Genomic DNA, 19,764 nt, shown 5'->3' on the forward strand with positions numbered 1-19,764 from the left:
TCCAGTATAGAATGAATTAACAAATGGGTTAAGTCCAAACAGAGTGGCGGTAGCGGGTCCATTGGAAAGAAAGCTCCTCCCACCCAGGGAAACACCGATGACATTAAGCCTCAGCCTATGCTGGAGTAATCCGAATATGTGGCCTCTGGAACACAGGCTCCACAGGCTTCCCGTGTCAGAGGCATCACCCTGCCTCCTGCGGGTTATGAAGCTTTCTTTCCCTTTCCATTATATAAAAATATATTGCTAATGAAATGTGGCGAACTCCAGTGGTAACTGGCACATGTAGGACGGCTTTCTAGTGGAAAGAAAGGCCTGTGGTGTAATCACGCGTGGTGTTCTCGAGCGTGCGCGCGTGTGTAGGGGGCGCGGAGGGGGCGACAGCTGCCGGAGTAAGCTGCAGACGAGGATACAAGGCAGCAGGCTGCCCCTCAGTGGTTCCGCTCTCTGGAGGATCTGCGCCTCTTTCTACTGATGCGCGGCATTCGTTGCGAACTGCAGGCAGGGTCTGACGCAGATGTTTATTCGTATTTTCGGTCCATAGCAAGAGGAGGCGGAGATCCTTCCGTCTTCCCGCCACTGGTGGTCCGTCGACTAAAAACATTTACAGCCATTGCCCCAGCAAAAGGAAAGAGGATTTAATCGCACGAGCGGGTGAACACCTTCTCGTGGGGCCATTAATTATTTACTTTTCTACTTTCTAGTGCTTGCTCGTGCAGCCTGCTCATTGTTGTTTTCTCTTTCACGGAAGGAAGGGGCTTTTCCGGAAAATGTTCACTCGGGACTGTTTTGGATTGCTGTGCGGTGGGATGCTGGCGAGGACATGCCTCCTGCTAGCCCTCTTGAAAGGCAAGTAGCTCTCAAGTTGAGGCACGTGCATTTCCAGTTATCTTTTATAAGCTGTATGAATATAACTTGTTTGTGTTTTTAGCTTTAGGTGCATCGGTTTATTTTACTTCAGACTTAGGTTGCTGTTTTTTTTCCTCACAGGCTCTGGAAGTCTTCCAGGTGACTGATCTGGGTGGAAGACCGTTCTTAGTTACATTACTTCAAATGTATGTTTAAATGCAGAACCCTTTACCTTCGAAATACATTTCAGGGATGCTCTCTTCAAAGGAGTCACAGGGACAGACTTTGTGATCATTCAGTCTTTGGCTCGTTGAGGGCAGGTCTCTGATCTACTGCAACTCCCAAAAAATGATATCTTGCGAACCTTGTATAATTCTTAAAGTTAATGTGCTTCTGGGTGTTTTAGATTTAGTACTGAAAAAAATAAGAGAGCATAATGTTTACACTTTGGAACACCGAGTCCAATTGTATATGGAAATTTACTTTTGTGAAATAAACTTCAATAATATTTCAGCATGTAAAGCCCACAATGGGGAATTTTGATATAAATTGTTTTACTTTTACATATGATAGAACACTTACGGGCATATTTACAAACAAATGTCCGTGAGTGGGGCTGCGCTAAATTTGGTGACACTGTGCTCCTACCTTTTTACAGTGCAGGGATATGCCATATTTACAAATATGAGACGCACCCCTGTGTTTCCCCTAGCGCTGGTGCAAAAAAACTGCCAATTCCAGCGCAGGTACCCTGCAGCCATGTTACAAGAGTGCCTGCGCTGCAGGGGCTATTGTTCAGAAAAGGGATACCTTCCTGCTCCTAAAAAATCATTCATGGTGATTTGCTCTTTCTATGTGTGCTGCAGCACACATGGAAAGACCAAAAAACGAGTGGAAATTAATAATTTCTCCTCGTATCGCCATTGTAGCACCAGCCTTAGTTTCAGCCTTGTATTCTGCGCAGCGTCAAAAAGCAATAAGTTTGTGGTGGAACGCCCACAGCAACACCCATTTCACGTCCCTTTACAGTTGTGGACGGCTGAGGAAAGGGGCATATTTACAAGGTGGCATTAAGCCAAGCTAAGTGGCTCAGAGCCACCGTGTACATATATGGGGAATGGCACAACACCACTGGAGCGTCAAAAAAAGTGACGCTCCAGTGGCAAAAGGGGTTTGTAAATATACCCCATTGGTTTCTTCAAGTATTGAACATTTACTGTGAACATGACCTCGAACTTAAAACTGTTTGCTAAAAAATATTTTAGTTGTGTCTCATCCTGATCTTTTGTGTATTGGCTGATGGGGGTATGATTTTGGATGGTAGGAGCATACGATGGAGAAAGTTGAGGGAATATGATACTAGGTAAGGCTGATTCACCTAAGTATTTATCATTACGAGAAAATTACTACAGGACTGAAGTACTCTTTCATGAACTACTACATGCCTTTGTTACTCTCAAAAAGAAAACATCTTTGTTATTAGGAAGCTTAAAATAGTTCCATCAATTAAAGTCAACACTGGCTTCCAAGGATGCTTTATATGTGCAGATCAATTATTCCACACATTTACATTTCTTTGAAGTAGCAGGCATCCTGGCGAGAAGCCATGTTTCCTCTTTAGTTCTCTGTCCCTTCCATGGCTCATCAGAGCAGAAGACCTCCATCTCGTTCAGCCAAAGCATTTTACTGTTTCAAAATGGTTGTATTTTAACAAAAAGTGAGGGAACCTTTTTTTGTCAAATAAATGAATTATGAGCACATCATTCCCCTCCAATCCAGCCCACATCAACCTCTGGGAGCAGCTGCCTAAATAACGGCTTGCATCACAATGTGGATTTGGGGGGCAGCCGACCACCGGGAGGTCTGCACCCCAGGCAGTTTGGAAGGGTGGTGCAGCCTACGAGCTGCTATTTATTTTTGAGCTACATTTGTAGCCCAAGATAGCCCAATGTATAACTAGTTTTCCATTAAAATCTCCGTCACCATTTTAGGTTCAGGTGACCTGGTGGCTGGTGCCCAGGAGCAAGTAGGCTATTTTTGATTGTCATGCGTTAACTGTTAAGGTATTGTATTGTGAGAGGACGTACTGGTTGTAGATAATCATGTCTGCAGCAGATAGAAAAATATCAGAGGTGATGCGTTTGTTGATGGAGGTTGGGTGCCTTGACCTCGTAGTTGGTTATACAGCAGCAGTGGTACAGCGGCAGGGCCTGTGTCCCACTCAGACTGGCCGCAGAAGTTATTGTATGCTAGCCACCACGCAAGTGGAGTACCTCCGTGGTGGCATTATTCCTGCTTGAAGTGAGTGTGAGGGGCCTGCTCTGTGACCAGGAGAGCGGACCCTTGTGGTGCGCGTAAGAAAGGAGGGAAGGCGACGGGGCAGGGTGGGCTGCTTTGCCCAAGCACGCGTAGGTGTTTTCGGGGGGGGGGGGCATGGGAGAACAGCATCGCAGCAAGGGGGCCGGGCTGGGGGTGCAAGCATGCACGCGGCCAGCATTGCCTGCACTCCCCAGTGAATGAGGAATGTGGCCCATCTACACCAATTGCAAGTACATGGGGCCGCAGGAAAGCCGCGTTCAAAGAGGCGTGCGGCGTCAACAAAGCTGCCCGCTGTCAGCAAGCAAAATGAAGGGTCTGGCCAAGCCAGGAAGGGCGCAGAGGCAGCAGCCCTGCTCTTCCAGCTGGGGAATTACATTTGAGGAAGGCCCAAAGGGGCGAGGAGTGGGAGGTGGCATCATATGTGGATTACAGGGAGGGTGGTACTTAGGGTATTTTCTTCAGGAAGGACAGGAGGGGGAAAAATTAGCTCAGGACCATGTGGTAGAGATTAGTGGGGGGGATAGGTTGTTTTTGCGGTGCCTATCAGGGAAAGGGCAGGGGCCATCAGGAAAAGGCCATATAGAGAGACCACAGAAATGGCTGGGCTATCATGGAGTGAGCTAGGGGAGGGGGCAGGGGCATGGTGGCGTAGCTAGATGAATACGTGGGAGGGGGGTTGCAGCAGCAGAGGGATGCAGGAGTAGTTGGGGGATAAGGGGAGAGGTACACACGGAACACGTTTTGATGCCCTGCAGGGCTGCCAGGACAGCGCAGTGGGGGAGGGGCAGTTAGGGACTCCGCTTTTGCTATAATGGCAGCCATGCTGGAAAGGAGTGGGGAGGAGGACGAAGAGAATGAGGATGGCAAGCAGCAGGGACATGGGGTGGATGTGGGATTAGAAGCTGGGACAGGATAAGTTAACAGTGGCAGGGTATTCTGGGTAATCTGGGAGCCTCGGGGTACATTGTGGGGTGCAGTGGCAGGCGGAGAGGCACAGAACACCAGACCTGTCATCTTTATTGCAGTTACAGGAGTAGTGAAGATATCTGGACTCAGTAGAGCTGGGTGTGGTTTAAGAGCACCGAGGCGAAGAGACGGTTGGGACCAAGCGGTTCGTCTGAAGTCGTCAAGGTATCTCTACGAGGCAGATGCAAGAAGGTCTGGAATGACCTCATTGGCCCCTCCTGCTGGAAGATCTAGAAGGGCCTCCAGCGATCACAATGTGGTGGACATGTGTAGTATGGTTTGGGGCCTCCTTTTGCGTGCATGTTATGTTAGCGTGGCTTATTAGAAGTTTAAACGCCATTTTTACATGTTGCTGCTTTTGCACACAACACTGCTTAGTTGTTTTTGCAAGTTCGTTTTCACAAAGGTCTAATACATGAGAAAAGGTTTGTTTTTCGACATCTCTAGACATACATTGTGCCCCCAGTCTGTACAGTGAGTGCTGAGCCGTCAAGGTTATCATAACGTGAGCCTGTTTATCGGCATGTCCGTGTAACACATTCTAGGCACAACATTTTGGCAGCTGCGAGCTGAGCAAGATTCTGGCGCCTTTATCATAGCACACTTGCCATAATTTTACACACTTGGAAGATTCCAGGGATGCAGAGAGCATTTCTGATCCAGATGTAATTTACACTTACTGAGCGGACAGGTAATGGGGTCCCCCAAAACAAGCTCAAGAGACCTTCTATAGCTTATAATACATAGTTCCTATATAGGAAGGGTGTTTAAACTAGGCGCTATATCACCTGTTTGCACTATCATTGTAATATGATTCCTCCTTTTGCATTTCATGGAATTGTAAACATGCTGACCATATTATCTTTAATCATATGTCTGCTTATGTTGGCTAAAATACTGCGCATGAGATCACATCGTTAAAATAAATATTTTAACCTTACCGTGTTTCTTTATTACTCCTGTTGTGGACTGGTATGAGAGTATAACAAAAGAGTGTTCTCACTTCCCCACCATTCCTGAGATGGTCCTAAGTCACATGTTCTAGGTTGTCTAATCATTGGTTACTTTGCTATAGAACGAAGAGCTAATGTGACACTGATTGCTAGCTGGTTGGGGTTTTCTAGGTACTGAGGTGAGTTTCTGGTACACCACAATTCACTAATGTCCTAGGTCTCTGTGCACAGTTCTGTGTATGAGCAGAAATCTTTGCAACATGGCGCCGCCAACGAGTGTGGTCTTATTGTGAGACACTTAAGTAGTGCTTATTTCAGTCTACAGCCCCCTCACTATTGTTTCCGGTTGACAGTAGTGACGGATAAACCTACCTATAGTTACATAGGTCCTTTCAAGCTTGATATTTTAAAACGGTTTTCTATTTTGAATTACAACCCAGTTGTGCCTTTAAATATTGCATTGTTCTTCTATATTACTGTATCGATATGGCTGCGGTTGATATCCCAGCACACAGTCATGTGTCTGTACGGAATCATTTGCAGGACAACCTCGTTTCTTTAAATGGTCAGGCAGTCGTTTTTGTAGTCTCAGCTGACGCAGTGTACCTGTTTGAGTTGTTCTACTCATGGGTTAAGTTTCCTGCGGTGGATGCTGTTTCGGGTGTATTTCACTCTTACACCCCTGCTGATGCTCCTGCTGGCTTCGCTCCATATCGGACAGTGGAAATTCTGATTTCTGCTTGTCAGCATGACGTTTGGTTTAATAGTGCCTTCCAACACGTTATTACAGAAGTCAGACAAGGGCCGTTGTTGATTCCAGGTGTGACTTGGCCTGTTTAAGCTGCTTACACCCCGCATCCTCGGGCTGGTGTGGTAACTGCTATACAACTGCGACCCCTATATGACTCAGCAGTGCCGGTTATCAGGGGTCTGGTTTCTTACATTTCCTGCAACCTCCCGGGTTGGGCCCCGGGTGGTGCGGCACATCCAGTTGGAGGTGGCGGGCTGAAGCTTAGTCCCGTTATGGTTAATGCGAACATGGGTAAGCGTCCCCAGGATAAGGATGAGATGCCTTTTTGGCTTGCTGAAAAATTCGACCAACTGGAAGCAGTATTCCCGAATACTAGTCCTGTGGAGAAACACAGGATTCTCACGATTAGTTTGCAGAAAGACTTAGTGCCGAACATAAATGAATGTACTACTTGGGGTGTAATTTTTGCGGCAGTCTATACTAGGTGCTTTGGCACCCCATCAATGACTGCCCTACCCTATGTGATCAATCGTGTTCAGGATGAACACGGACCAGAGGTGGCTGTGGGATTGGAAATGCGACTCATGAGAGCGTTTGATATGGTACGCAATCTCGTCCGTGCAAATGTCAAGGGGGATGCGGTAAGTTTCCAAGTGTCTAATGCTTTGCACAAAGTCTCCGACACAGACAAACCCCGTCAGTTACCGAAGATTATTACAGAGGCTTATAAGACCGTTGGCCATAATAGTCTGGGTGTTAAGCCTTTCGCTAAAAAAGAAAAGCAGCAGTAAACTCAACAAACGTCATCTGATAAAGATGACCGCCCAAAAGTTCAGAAACAAACTTGGAGTTAGAACAAGAAACAGGGGAAACAGCAGCAGAAACAGGGTCCTGTCCAGCTTCACCTACACCTGCCCCGGCTGAGCTTACATACGAGTTGCGCGACCACAGTACTATCAAGTCACCTGATAGGTTTCAGGTTCCTGAACAACGTTCTCCTCGCTCTTTGCAGGAAACATTGGTAACAGCCACCGGTGAAGAAGGCGGCGTCAGAGGACAAGGTGCCCAACAGAGCCGTGATCAGCCTCGTAAAGGTTGACGGAAAAGGCAAGCAGGATGACACACCGCTTCAAAGACCCCAGTTTCAAAAGAAGAAAGTTGTTGCGGTAACAGCGAGATATGCCACAGATAGTGAGAACGCAGCTTCTGAATCTGACAAGGGCGCTGACGCTGCTGGACAGCGCGGTGGAGATTACCATCATTCGAGAGGCGTTGCGTCCACTACTGAGGGTGACAGTGACTGACACTTTTGTTGTAGTTGGGACAGCTGACACTAGAGTTGCTCCCCCTGACAGGTTATATGAAATTGTCCTTGTAATTGAAGGTGACATTGAACGTACCATAAAAGGGGTATTTTGGGAAAATTTGACTACTACCTATGACATTTTGTTGGCGGAGGTCGACTGGCTTCCACCTTTTGTCTTAGCTGCTCCGCAGGGGGAGGAGGTAATCCTCCCTGCTTTCGCGCACATAGTGCCAAAGGAGCAGGCTCTGCAGTTTGCAGAGGATCGGGCTAAGGCGCTTGCGCCGGCATTGTACCGTACTCATTGTGGATGGGACAAGACAAATTATCCCCTCAACATGAGATTCCCTTGCAGTCTATGCCACAGGCTCAACCCCAATACCCCATGCGGCGAGAAGCGAAGGCTTCCGTTGCAGAGATCCCTAAACAATTGGATTATCAAGGAGTTATTGAAACGTCTGTGTCTCCGATGAATAACCCACTTTTTACTGTGACCAAGCCGGATGGCTCATACCGTTTGGTATTGGATTACCGCCACTTAAACTCTCATTGTCGTACAGGTGCGGTGCAGAATACTCACAGTTCTGCTCTTGTGGATAGTCTTGTGCGAAAAAGGTTTAATACCACACTTGACATATCCAATGGCTTTTTTGCCCACAATCTGTCCTCTCTTAGTAGTCAATGAACGGCTTTTACCAGTGGCGGCAAACAACGCCAATTCCTTCGTTTGGCGATGGGCTACAAGAATAGTCCAGGCGTATTTGCTGCCCGCATTGTCTCTCTCTTGGAGAGACTTGATGCAGATGCTTGTTTGTATGTGGATGACATTTATCTCACAGATGACGAATTATGGCCGCATCTGTGCCGTGTACTTCGCATAGTTTACTGTTTTGCGGACACACGCTATAAATTTAACTTTGCAAAATCACACATTGCAGAGTACACAGTGTTGTTCCTGGGCTACGAGCTCAACAACTAAGGTCGAGGTATGGCTCCACATTTCCTAGAGAAATGCACACTTTTGCGAGCTCCCACAACACTGAAAAAATTACAATCGTTACTGGGCTTTTTGAATCTGGTCGTACCACATTCCAGAATAGGCCCAGCGTATCAAACCGCTTTATGCATTCATACAACCTACTTTTTCCAAATCGTGCTGGCTGCCAGAACATTCAGCCATGTTGCAATCTTTGCAGGCTGATCTTCTTGAATCTAAATTCTTGTCAACTCGTGATAACCACACCAACCTGGTGATAAGAATCGTGCCAGGGGCGGTGGGTTTCACGTACCTCACTTTTAATGAGGGCAACACAGTCCCTATCGCTTACAAGTCACACTTGTACACTTCAGCTGAATTGCGGTTTTCCACTGTGGAAAAAGTTTTGACAGCAGTGCAAATGGCGATTCTAAAGGAACGTGCACTGTTGCAGGGAAAACACATTTTGGTTGTTACTCCGTATCCTGCCTTGGAGGCAGTGACGAAAGCCAGTGTACCGAATTCAAAAACTTTGCACCCTCAGTGGATACAATGGGCCACATCTATGACATCCCCGGATGTCACGTTTATTTTTGATTCCTCTTTGCAGACTCAGGAGTTCTTGCAGTATGAATTTGTTCTTCCTGCTCCTCTGACTATGCGCCCACTTGAGGATTTCTGTTGTATCATTTACACTGACGGAAGCGCGCAAGCGGCTACGGGTTCAAAGCATGCATATTCCTCGGCCTGCGCAATTGTGGTTGGTACTATGGTGGATGGTGAATTCAAGTCCGATGTCGTGCATACACAGACATTAGGGGACTGTACCACCCAGTTGGCAGAGCTCCGTGCTCTTATGCTTGCATTAGAGTACGCAGACCTCAGTGTGACTACTCTTATTGTGAGTGACTCTTATTACTGTGTTCAGTTTTACAATGACAATCTACCCTTTTGGACTCAAAATGATCATCGTGACTCCAAGGGTGGCACTATAAAGCATAAAATGATCTGGGTTCGAGTGGCTGAGCTTAAAGAACGGCTCCCTCTTGTCTTTGTAATTCATACTCTGGGTCATCAGCGTGTTCGGGTTCACGCTGTTGGCAACTGTCTAGCTGATGAAGCTGTGAAGACAGCAGTTGCAACATATGCAATAGCAGGGGTTACGCGTTCCAAAAGTAAGATTGATGATGACATCTTGGCAGCTATTGCTGCAACAGAGAAGGGAGGTAATTACCCTAAGGGTTTCCCTTCTAAATACTCTTATCATGTAAGTCCTGATAAAGTTCTTTATGTGAGAATTAATGACGTTGGTGACAGGTTGATACCCAATGCGGACCGCAGACAGGTTTTGATCACAGCAGCACACGCCGGAATGGCTTCGGTGCACTCCGGCCTCTCAGCTACTGTTTCTCTTCTCTAGCAAAGATATTGGTGGCAGGGTTTGTACATACAGACACATGATTTTGTCCTTCAATGTGGCATTTGTCAGCAAATTATACCTTCCCCTGCTGCACGCCCGCCCCAAACTCAGTTGTACATCTCTAATAAACCACTTGCGTGTGTTTATTTGGATCACTGCGGTCCCTTCTCCTCTGATACTGCGTATAAGTACATTTTAGTTTCAGTTGACTCTTGCACGCGCTTTGTCTGGGTGTGGCCTCAAAGGAGCGCTGATTCTAGAACTGTCGTAAGGGATTTGCGTGTCTTTGTGGGAATTTTTGCGTGTGGTACCTTCCATTCGGACCAGGGTCCAGCGTTTGTTCGCCTTTAAGGCGTACAAGGATGCCATGGCTTCATTGGGGGTCCAGGTCAAATTTTCATCTCCATACCGACCTGAGGGTAATAGTGATGTGGAGCGAATGAACCGTTACTTAAAGCAGTCCTTGACAGCAAATGTTTTAGGTGCTGACAGAGACTGGCTAACCCATCTCAATAGCGTTCAACGTGCACTAAATAATCTCCCTAGAAGGTCTCTGGGTGGGTGGACCCCATACAAAATGCTCTTTGGCATCAAAATGTTTGTCCCGAACCTTGATGGTCTATACATGGCGGCGGGAGCCGCATCCTTTGAGGTAGATGAACATTCTAATGTTTTGCAGAAATTACAAAAGACCAGAGACAGTCTTGCAAAGGAACACTTGCCCTCCACGTCCGAAGCTGCGTTGCAGATTCCGGTAGTCGGCTGGCTACCCCAAGTTGGAGAACTGGTACGAGAAAAGATCGACAACAAGAAATAATTTGGTCCTTCCTATCGAGCTCCAGTTGCCGTACTTGGGGGCTTATTAGGATAGCGGATTTTCTGCATCCTCTGGGCCGGCGGAAGCCACCGCCGGCCCGGAGGATGCGGAAAATCCGCTGCGGACCCACCAAAGACCCACCGCCACATTAGGATGGCTGGTGGGTCCTGGTTTCCGTCCGCTGCTTTTCCGCCGCGGTTGGCTTACAACCGCGGCAGAAAAGCTCTAATATGGTGACGGTGTCTCTCAGACAACGTCAGCCAGATTAGGATGGGATGGGAAACATGCTTTTCCGCGGCGGCTTTTCTGCCGTGGAAAAGCATGTGTAACATCACTGCGGGGGCCCGTTGCGGGCCCCCTAGGTGAAGTGGGGGTGGGGGGTGCACATGGGGGGTACCTATGGTACCCCCCTGCATTTGTTTGCGGAAAGCGGCAGGCACCGCGCGGTGCCTGCCTCTTTCTGCATACAAATGCAACACCTGCATTTTTTACATTGCTGCGGGTGCAGCTTGAAGCCGCACCCGCCGCAATGTAAGTAATAGAGGATGTGACCGCCAGGGTGGCGGTCACATCCTAATCGTACAGGAGGGAACGCCGCAGCCCATGCAGATGTTCCCTCCTCCTCAGTGTCCGTCCGCGATCATAATCGGCCCCTTGGTGTGCAGGGTACAAGAACAGTCATCTTACCACCTCTTCCTAGGCGAAAGGGGAACATGTACATTTCCATTGACAATGTTAAACCACACAGGGTGGCCGATTCTCTATTGTATGACGTCTGCGGGTTCGTGTCCAGCAATGGTGCGACACTCTGTTTTGGCCCTGGATCCTGCCATCGGGCCTGATGTTGCCGTTGAAATGAGTCCACTTAGAAATCCTTTATTGAGTCAACCTGCTGGTGATCCTCTTAATGACACTGAATATACTTACCCCACTGACTTGTCTATGCCTGATTTGGAGACCCGTGTGGCTAATCAATCCTGTTTTTCATTTGACACTGGCTCTTCCACATCCAAGTCCCCTTCAAAAGTTTCGATTTTTGCTACCTGGTTTAAGAAACATTTTTTGATTCATCCCTGGACTTATATTTGGCTGGTGCTTATTGCAATTTTTTGCCCATGTCCATAGTATTTGTGGTATATTTTTTCCGTTTTATCAATGGACACTAAGTTCAAGAACGACCTTCAATTAAAATGATTGATGGAACTTTGGCTCTCCACTCCTCTTCGCACATCATGAAGAGGGACCAGACATTTGTGAATATAACTGCTTGGCCCATTTTAGATGGGATTGTATGGGATGCTGTAAAGTACCAGATACATGGGTCCACAGAGGCTATTAATGTTCACAATGTACTCCGTGTTTCTATGGGGATGTGGTTAAACAAAATATTCGCTCTGATGATTGGGATGTTAAGGCGTAGAGGCTTTGTTTTCTGATTTGAAATACTATGCTGCTTTCGATGCTGAAGATTTATATTTGGAATCTGCGAATTATGGTGACGTGTATGGTTACCAGCACTTTGGCAATCACTTTCTGCATAAGACAAATTCATTTAGAAATATGGTTACCTACACACAGTGGGAGCACTGTCCCACACCTGTGGAAGGCAGCTCGAAAACATTTTTGAAAACGTTTTCTTATTTTACTGATTTCAATCAATCAAACCCTAATGCATTTTATTTTAAGATGACTGAGAAGTCCTCTTCCAAGGTTAGACTTATCCACACTAAATTACTATATTCGAAGTCCTTTATTGACCAGTTGGCTGTTGGGGGCTATGAACTGTGGAAAGATACTATTGATCTTAAATCTGTTTGGGGTTCTAAGAGTTGGCAAGTGCAAGGCACTGAGGCTTTGCATTGTGCATGTCTCATCCCAAACCATATGTTGTTTCTGAATGACACTATTTCACAAACCACCTGCTTTGGATTGGCTACTTCTAAAAAATTAAATGCTTCCTCGTTTCCTAATGTAGGTCAATTTCCCAATTGGAATACTTACACCAATTCTTCCCTGAGTGATTTACAAGCCCCGTTAAGTAATTCCTCTTTTGATGTTTCCAGCATTAATACAGAAGGCTGGTTGCTATGGCAAAAAAGTGCTGATTATTGCCTGCACCGTTTTCTGGGTCTGACCCCTGGCTATACAGAGGGTAGAGTTGATCCACACTTTCAGACTCAACATTCAGTCACCACCTATTCTGTAGGCAAATTCTGCCAGAGTTGGCTCAGACTTTCATCCTTAGCGTCTGTAAAGCTACATTTATCGAAACTCACTGACACCGTTGACTTAAATGATTTTGTTAAAGGTCCTTCAGCAGGCCGACCGAAAAGATGGATATATGCTACTTAATGGAGGTTTGGAAGCTGTCCCAAAATGAAGCTGCTTTCTAGGCCAATTTAGAAAATGTGCTTGCCATTGTAGATAATAGCATTTATACCCTTTCTTCCAGAATTTACACATTAGATAATATTGTATCATATGTGGTTAATATTGTGCAGGAAGATGTTGCAGTATTGTATCATGGACAAAATCAATTGCGGTCTGTTATGCAGTTTGCATCAAACGTTAAAAGATGGCTGAGTTCCATGGGATTACATGAACACGAGTTTGTTATTTCTGCCTTTCAATTTGACTGTTAAACAGCAATTTATGTCAATGAAAGATGCCACGTTTTCACTGTTGCGTATTGAAAAGTTAGAACCATTACCTTTTTCGGTAGCAGAATCCAATTCAGCAGTTTGGCTCATCCATGGGTTGATAACTTTACCTTTTCCCCTTTTCAAGTTTGAGTCCTACATGAAACACTATGCAATAGGCAGGCTTGAGCCCCTGGGTGGTGCCTATCTTCATGAAGTCTGGAATCTCCCATTCACATACAGGTGTTTGAGGGAAGGAAAGGAAGTTTATTTAAATGGAGAGGATCGCACCACCACACCAGATCACTCTTTAGTGATCAGAAATCAGCAATTGCGCGGTTCTTGTAATATACTTGCACCGAACCGTGGATGTGTTGTAAAAGGCACTCCAGTCCCGGCCATTACACCGACATTCACATTGCTTGCTAATGGTAGTTATTTGTTATTAAATAATGAAGATTGTTGTGGTATGCTTGCCGGTATTCCTTTTATCGTTACGGTTTCCCAGTGCGTAATTTGTTGTAAGAATGTCTTGTTTCCTCCTCCACATGGGAGGCTCGATGTTTCCATCTGGCCTTCTATTCCGACCTTGAAAGCAGAGTTCAACAAGATGAGCCGAATAAGAGCTCTTTTGTCCCAGAAGGAAGTTCCCCTTACATCTGCACGTGAGACATTCGTCCTTCACGTTGAAAACACTCGTACTGAGGTAAATGCCTTATTAAACACAGACCTGCCCCTGCATTTCCGTGCTTTGATTCAAACAATTTTGAATGCCTCATCGACTACAGGCCTGGCACATTTTTTTAAAGTAGTATGCTCTGGCCTTGTGACCTCGTTTCAAACTATATTTGGTGTGATCCCTGCATTTTTTTATCCGCTTTTTTTGAGTGTCTTTGGCGGTTTCCCGTTGCTCCTTTCTTTAGGTGCGGGCATACTGCTATTAATTTGTTTACTACAAAATGGATGCTCAATCTGTGCCCCACGACGAACTGTCCCGGCTGCTCCTCCTTCGTAAACGGATGCTGGAATACTATGGATCGCTGCCTCTGGCGATTCTGACTGTGGCGTATGGTTTCTCTTTCCGGTTCTCATTCTTCACTTGTGTGCAGCCTGTTTTCCATTGGCTGGAATGTGGATTTGAGTGGGCCCTGGATTTGTGTCTCTGCAACACGGTGTCTCCTGACCTGGGTTCTAATCTACTAATGAGTCCCTTAGTTGCTCATGAACTACATTGTTCTAGTGCTGGGATTATGGACTGGGCAGCGGGACATGGGGTTCTAGGCAATTGGAACATTTGGAATGAGGCCAATGACTTTCTGGCGCGCATTTATCTTAAAGTAAGCCCGAGTTGTCCTCTGTTGGTACTAGAGGCTCCGGCAATCGAGGAACATGTCTGTTCTTTCCCTTTACTTAATTGGATGGCTGAAATGTTCATGGATGATAACAACGACTTCCTATTGGAGGCAGTTGCACCATATGGTGCTTATACTTTGTTGGATTGAAGTGCAGATTTTTTTTCTGCTTCATATATACGTACTGGACTCGTGAATATTTTTTCCTTCTAAATTCTACTTTTTTTCACACCATGACCGCCCGTGAGTGGTTTCAGTGACTTGGTTGCTTTGATTATTTTATTTCCAATTCTCAAGTTTGGCAAAATTCTTGAACTTGGTTCTGTCTCATTCGAAATTGAACTCTGCGTTCTATTAACTTTGCCCCAGTTATTGTGCATTCCCCGAACAAGGGAGGGTGTAGTATGGTTTGGGGCCTCCTTTTGCGTGCATGTTATGTTAGCATGGCTTATTAGAAGTTTAAACACCATTTTTACCTTGTGCTGCTTTTGCACACGACACTGCTTAGTTGTTTTTGCAAGTTCGTTTTCACAAATGTCTAATACATGAGAAAAGGTTTGTTTTTCGACATTTCTAGACAATCATCGTGCCCCCAGTCTGTACAATGAGTGCTGAGCCATCAAGGTTATCATAACATTTGAGCCCGTTTATCGGCATGTCCGTGTAACACATTCTAGACACAAATTTTGGCAGCTGCAAGCCGAGCAAGATTCTGGCGCATTTATCATAGCACACTTGCCATAATTTCACACACTTGGAAGATTCCAGGGATGCAGAGAGCCTTGCTGATCCAATCACATTATAGTTTGAAGTAAAGAAATGGTAACATCAGGTAAACCCTCACCTGAAGCCACACCTAAAAATGGCCACCAATCCTTACAAACAACCCTTTTCAACTTCTGGAGTTTATTTATTTATTCTGGACTGGACTGTATTCACCACCGGCAGAAGTCTGTACTGACTCTCAAACGCGGCTCTGTTCACAGCATCATCGCGCCACACAGTGCTTTAAATGGGCAGGTGCTGTCCAGCACTGAATACATGTGATTTAATTTGAAAGGGAGAATATCTTCACTGATGTAGTCAGTGCCTTTATTGGGAGAGTGCACACAGCGCTGACCAAGAGACTGAGTGCACCCTTCCCTGTCCAGGAGTGACTCACACATGGAGAGCCTGGTGACTGTAGTGCAAATACATTCTTTGGGCTTGAATCCAAGAGGTGATCATTGTTAATAGACAAGGGGAATGTTTAGTTTATTAAAGTTTAGTTTAGTAAACTAAACTAAACAAGGGAATGCATGTACGGGGCTCCCGAATCACAGGATAACTGAACACTTCCGCCATCAAGAGGTATACAGAACATGACGACTGCAAGTTTGGCGTATTGTTTATGTTTTTGTCAGATTTTTTAAAACATTTTAAGGACATGTAACTCAAGAGTACGCAGAAACAGCTGAACATGATATCAGAGATTATATTGGAAGCGTGATTCAGATTGAGAGGCCTGTCCGGCTGGCATGAGCTGGCAAAGCCACTGTAAAGTGTGTGCTGAAAATGCTAATAAAGATGGCTTTTAAAAAAAATGAGAGAGTGCCAGCTCTTATCAGCAGCAAACAGGTACTCTGGATAGTGAGTACCTGCACTTCTAATTTTTATATTTAAGGCACGGGCCGCTTAGGATTTGGAGAATGCTAAAGGATGACTAAAATTGTGTTTTTAATTTTTTTTATAATAGCATGAAATGTAGAGCTTTTCCAGGCTACAGCAATATTAAAGGCTAAGGTTGGGCACCAAACATGAGTTTGTAGTCTTGGTTCCCAACTCTTAGAAACTGGAATACAAACAGATTTTACGCGAAACAGTATTTTTTTCCACTGGTATTTTATCCAATAATTTAAATTAACAATATTATTACAACTTTATATATCTTTATTATTTTTCATATACATGTATACTTTTTATGTAGCTATATATCAATATACTTATTATTTTAAACATAAAAACACTGTACACAAAAAAAGAAATCAGCTCTCTACTGTCTCATCCTATATCCTCTCCGACTCATCTCAAACCTCACTTTACTTCAACAGTCTCACTAATAACACCTTCTAGCATCTAGACTCTTCTTCCTATATTCTATTCAATCCAATTAACAGACTTGCATGTCCACCACTCCAATCAACAACTTCTGTTTCCTTGTACTAATCAGCCACAAATCCACTTAGGGTTCCGAAGTAGCGTGCTACTTGACGCCTCAGCGGTACTAAGCACTATGTAAATACAATCCCAATAATAAAATATTTTTTTATACCAGCATGACGCTCTTCAGCGAGAAAGGTAACGACACTTAAGCGCCGCCTAGTGGCACACCACTGCAGGTGCCACTGATCTAAATGGAAATGGATCGTTCTGCAAATCCCTTCCGCCTTTATTCAGCCTGTGGCTCGTGGCACAGGCATTTCACTGCGCGGAAAGAAGCATTCAGTGTCGCTTGTCAGATTTTAATGTCTGCGTATAATGAGTTCACGAGAAACAAACAGTGCTCAGATATTTCCCTGTTGGAATGGGATTTTCTCGTTTCATAAACGTCAAAGTAGTTTAAAAACACGCCTTAGGGCTACACGTCATATAAACACTTTGTATGTGGAGTTAAAAGGCATCATTCAACGTCATTTAGACAAGTGAGAGGACACGATATGGATCACTTGAACCGTGAGAACAATTCATGTCGCACGATAACATGCATCATATAATGCCTGAGATGAGACACAGTCCTCCCGGCACTTACTTCTCTCCAGGCGCACAGCCCGAGACTAGCAAGAGAGAGCACCACGAGGCCTCTCTAGTGAGAGCAGCGCACTATACAATAAAATTACAATACAATACAATATTGATGTCAAAGCGCAACACCACATCTAGCGAGATTCAGCGCGTGAAAAATCAGAGCACAACTCGTGTTAAACACGTCACCGGACAGCGTCGTTTGGAATTCAATGAACTATGATGATTGCAGAGGAAGGTCCCGGGATTCTAGGCAATAATACATTGGTGCAGAATGAACTGCATTTCAGTGTCTCAGAGGGGAATGTAATATTTAATGAGGAAGATGCGCGTTTGTAAATGTGTAGAACTCCGAGGCCAATCAAGGGATGATTTGTAGCTCCTTTTTATTGAATAAGAGCAACCAAGTAGACATACGTGTTGTATGAAGAGCGAGCCCATGCCTAAGAAGTGCACGCGGGGATGCCTTTACTGGTGGCGAAAAAAAGTCCCCAGTGTATCACGCTGCCAGAAAAGCATCCAATCCCCGCGTGCACATCTTTTGTCTCGTTTGTCTCCCCGCGTGCATGCTGGAAATCGTATCTATCCCAAAACAAAAAGGCCTCTGCAGGCAGAGCAGCACATGCGCTGCTTTCGCCAGTCTGAGACCTAAAAAGGATGAGTACTAGGGAATACTGCATATTTCACCAGGAGTGCTCCAAGTGCACATGTAGCCACACACCGATCAATTGTTTCAGGGCTGGAGTGGGCCATCAGGACAGGGCTCAAGTTATTGGCAATAGCAAGGAGGCAGACAGATGCCACACCAGCACCAACAGTTTTCTGGCAACCGAAGGGGTTCCAGGGATTTGATGCAGATGGCTCATATTCTGGTTAAGCGAAGATTCTAAGTAAGGGGTTCAGATGGGGTTTTCGTTTGTGTTTCAAGGGCACGTAGGTGCAGCGGTAGTAAATAAATTGAGGTTGGCAAAAGAGATCAAGCAGACTGTCCAATATTAATTGGAGAAAGAAATGTCAGAGGGCAGGATGGCAGGTACCTTTCACGATTGGCCCATGGCAAGCTTACAGTCAGGCATTGATGGAGCTCTTGGCTTCAGGGGCGCAGTGCAGGGAGGAAGTTAGGTTGCGGGCAGAGGATGTGATTCAGTTTATACTGTATTTGATTGACAAAGCCCTGTGTCAGGTCACAATCCCAGGTAAGCTAGCAGGCATGGTCTTCATGGGCAAATTGTTGTGGGGGTATACTCCTTTAACGGGCGAATTGGGCGCAAGGGCCTGGAAGGGTGGGCAAAAGAACCAGGGAGTGGGGAGCAGATGAGGAGACCGATAACTTGTCAGCTACTGTGCAGAGTTTTGGAGCAGTTGCCGCGGGTATGAAGCAAGAAGTCAATATTGATTGTTCTTGGTCCTTATATCATGGATGTTTTTTACCCTTTCCGGTTGTCAGAATTGTTGTGAGGCAGAGGCCAGGAAGGAGTGCTGTGTAACAATGTTTCTCACCACAGGGGTAGATAAGAGGTCTGGCTTTGTTACTCCAAAACTGACCAAAGAGTGCAGAGTGTAGTCTTGCATGCGGTAGGGTACTCTGGGCAATGCCGGTGATGTGGGGGGTGCGCTGGGCTTCATGCAGTGGATCTAGCACAGGTTTTTTTTTCAGACAGATCTGGGAAGAAGATCACTGCTTTTCAGCTGCTCTCAGTATTGCAAAAAGCTCTTGTGAGAATGGGTTTGCTCAATGCTGATTTTGGAATGCTGGTTCAATGTTTTATTGTTTCAGTTAATTAAAACCATAACAATGTCACTTCTAAAAGTACAGCATAGAACAATGAAAAGCAATATTAAAAAAGGATTTTTGTGCATTCATTTTGATTTAAAATCATTCCTCAACAATTGTTACACTCCAGAATGTCTAGTAAACATTTAATTCATCACTTAAATAATGCCACGATCTTGATAAATTACATAGAGGGAAGGGGAGGGTTAGTTGGCCCATAGATCACTATCCTAATGGGAATACTTTTCAGGTTTCCTTGACGTGCCTTCCAATGTTTTCAATGTACATAGACCACTATCCTAATGGGAATACTTTTCAGGTGTCCTTGACGTGCCTTCCAATGTTTTCAATGTTTAGTATTATTCTCTATTTATTTTTTAATGCTTGCTGGTGTGCAGTAAGAAACTTAATTAGTTGACAATTCAGTAATGATCGCAGATCTGCACGTTCTTATTCTTCTGGTATTCATAGGGTTTTTTTAATAAACTGACTCGTGCATTTAACAGTTTAGGACTTGCAGACTAGATGAATAAAATCCTCTTTAGTGTAACCACATAGTCTACATTCTTTCGGCCCTTTATGCACTCATGGTGGCTGGTCTGCAATAGATGACAATTTGCCCAAACGCAGTGCCATTAGTTGTGCCTTTCGGAAGGCCGAGAATGTAATATCAAAATTTGGCGCTGGGGTCCACGTTTTGTAGTTGCCAATTACCATCCAGGCGTGTTTCCTCTTACTGAAGATGCTTTTGTCTACTAGCAAAGAATGACATTTTGCTGATTTGTTTATGGCTTGTTTGAATGATGAATAGTGCTCAGAATCGGTGGATGGGAGTTGATCATATTGAGCTTTTGTGCCAGGTCC

The 19,764-nt window shown here is 45.2% G+C and overlaps 1 protein-coding gene across 1 annotated transcript in view; it reads left to right on the plus strand.

The window, feature by feature from the left end:
• Positions 1-639: 639 nt before the first annotated feature.
• Positions 640-19,764, plus strand: part of CHRNA6 (cholinergic receptor nicotinic alpha 6 subunit) — a 219,466-nt gene continuing 200,341 nt past the window's right edge. The window contains exon 1 of the mRNA XM_078677527.1: positions 640-849. Within this exon, the coding sequence (XP_078533653.1) occupies positions 771-849 (79 nt within the window). The 5' untranslated portion in view covers positions 640-770. The remainder of the gene's footprint in view (positions 850-19,764) is intronic.

The sequence above is a fragment of the Lissotriton helveticus genome, chromosome 2_1 (assembly GCF_964261635.1).
Source record: "Lissotriton helveticus chromosome 2_1, aLisHel1.1, whole genome shotgun sequence".
Lineage (NCBI taxonomy): Eukaryota > Metazoa > Chordata > Amphibia > Caudata > Salamandridae > Lissotriton > Lissotriton helveticus.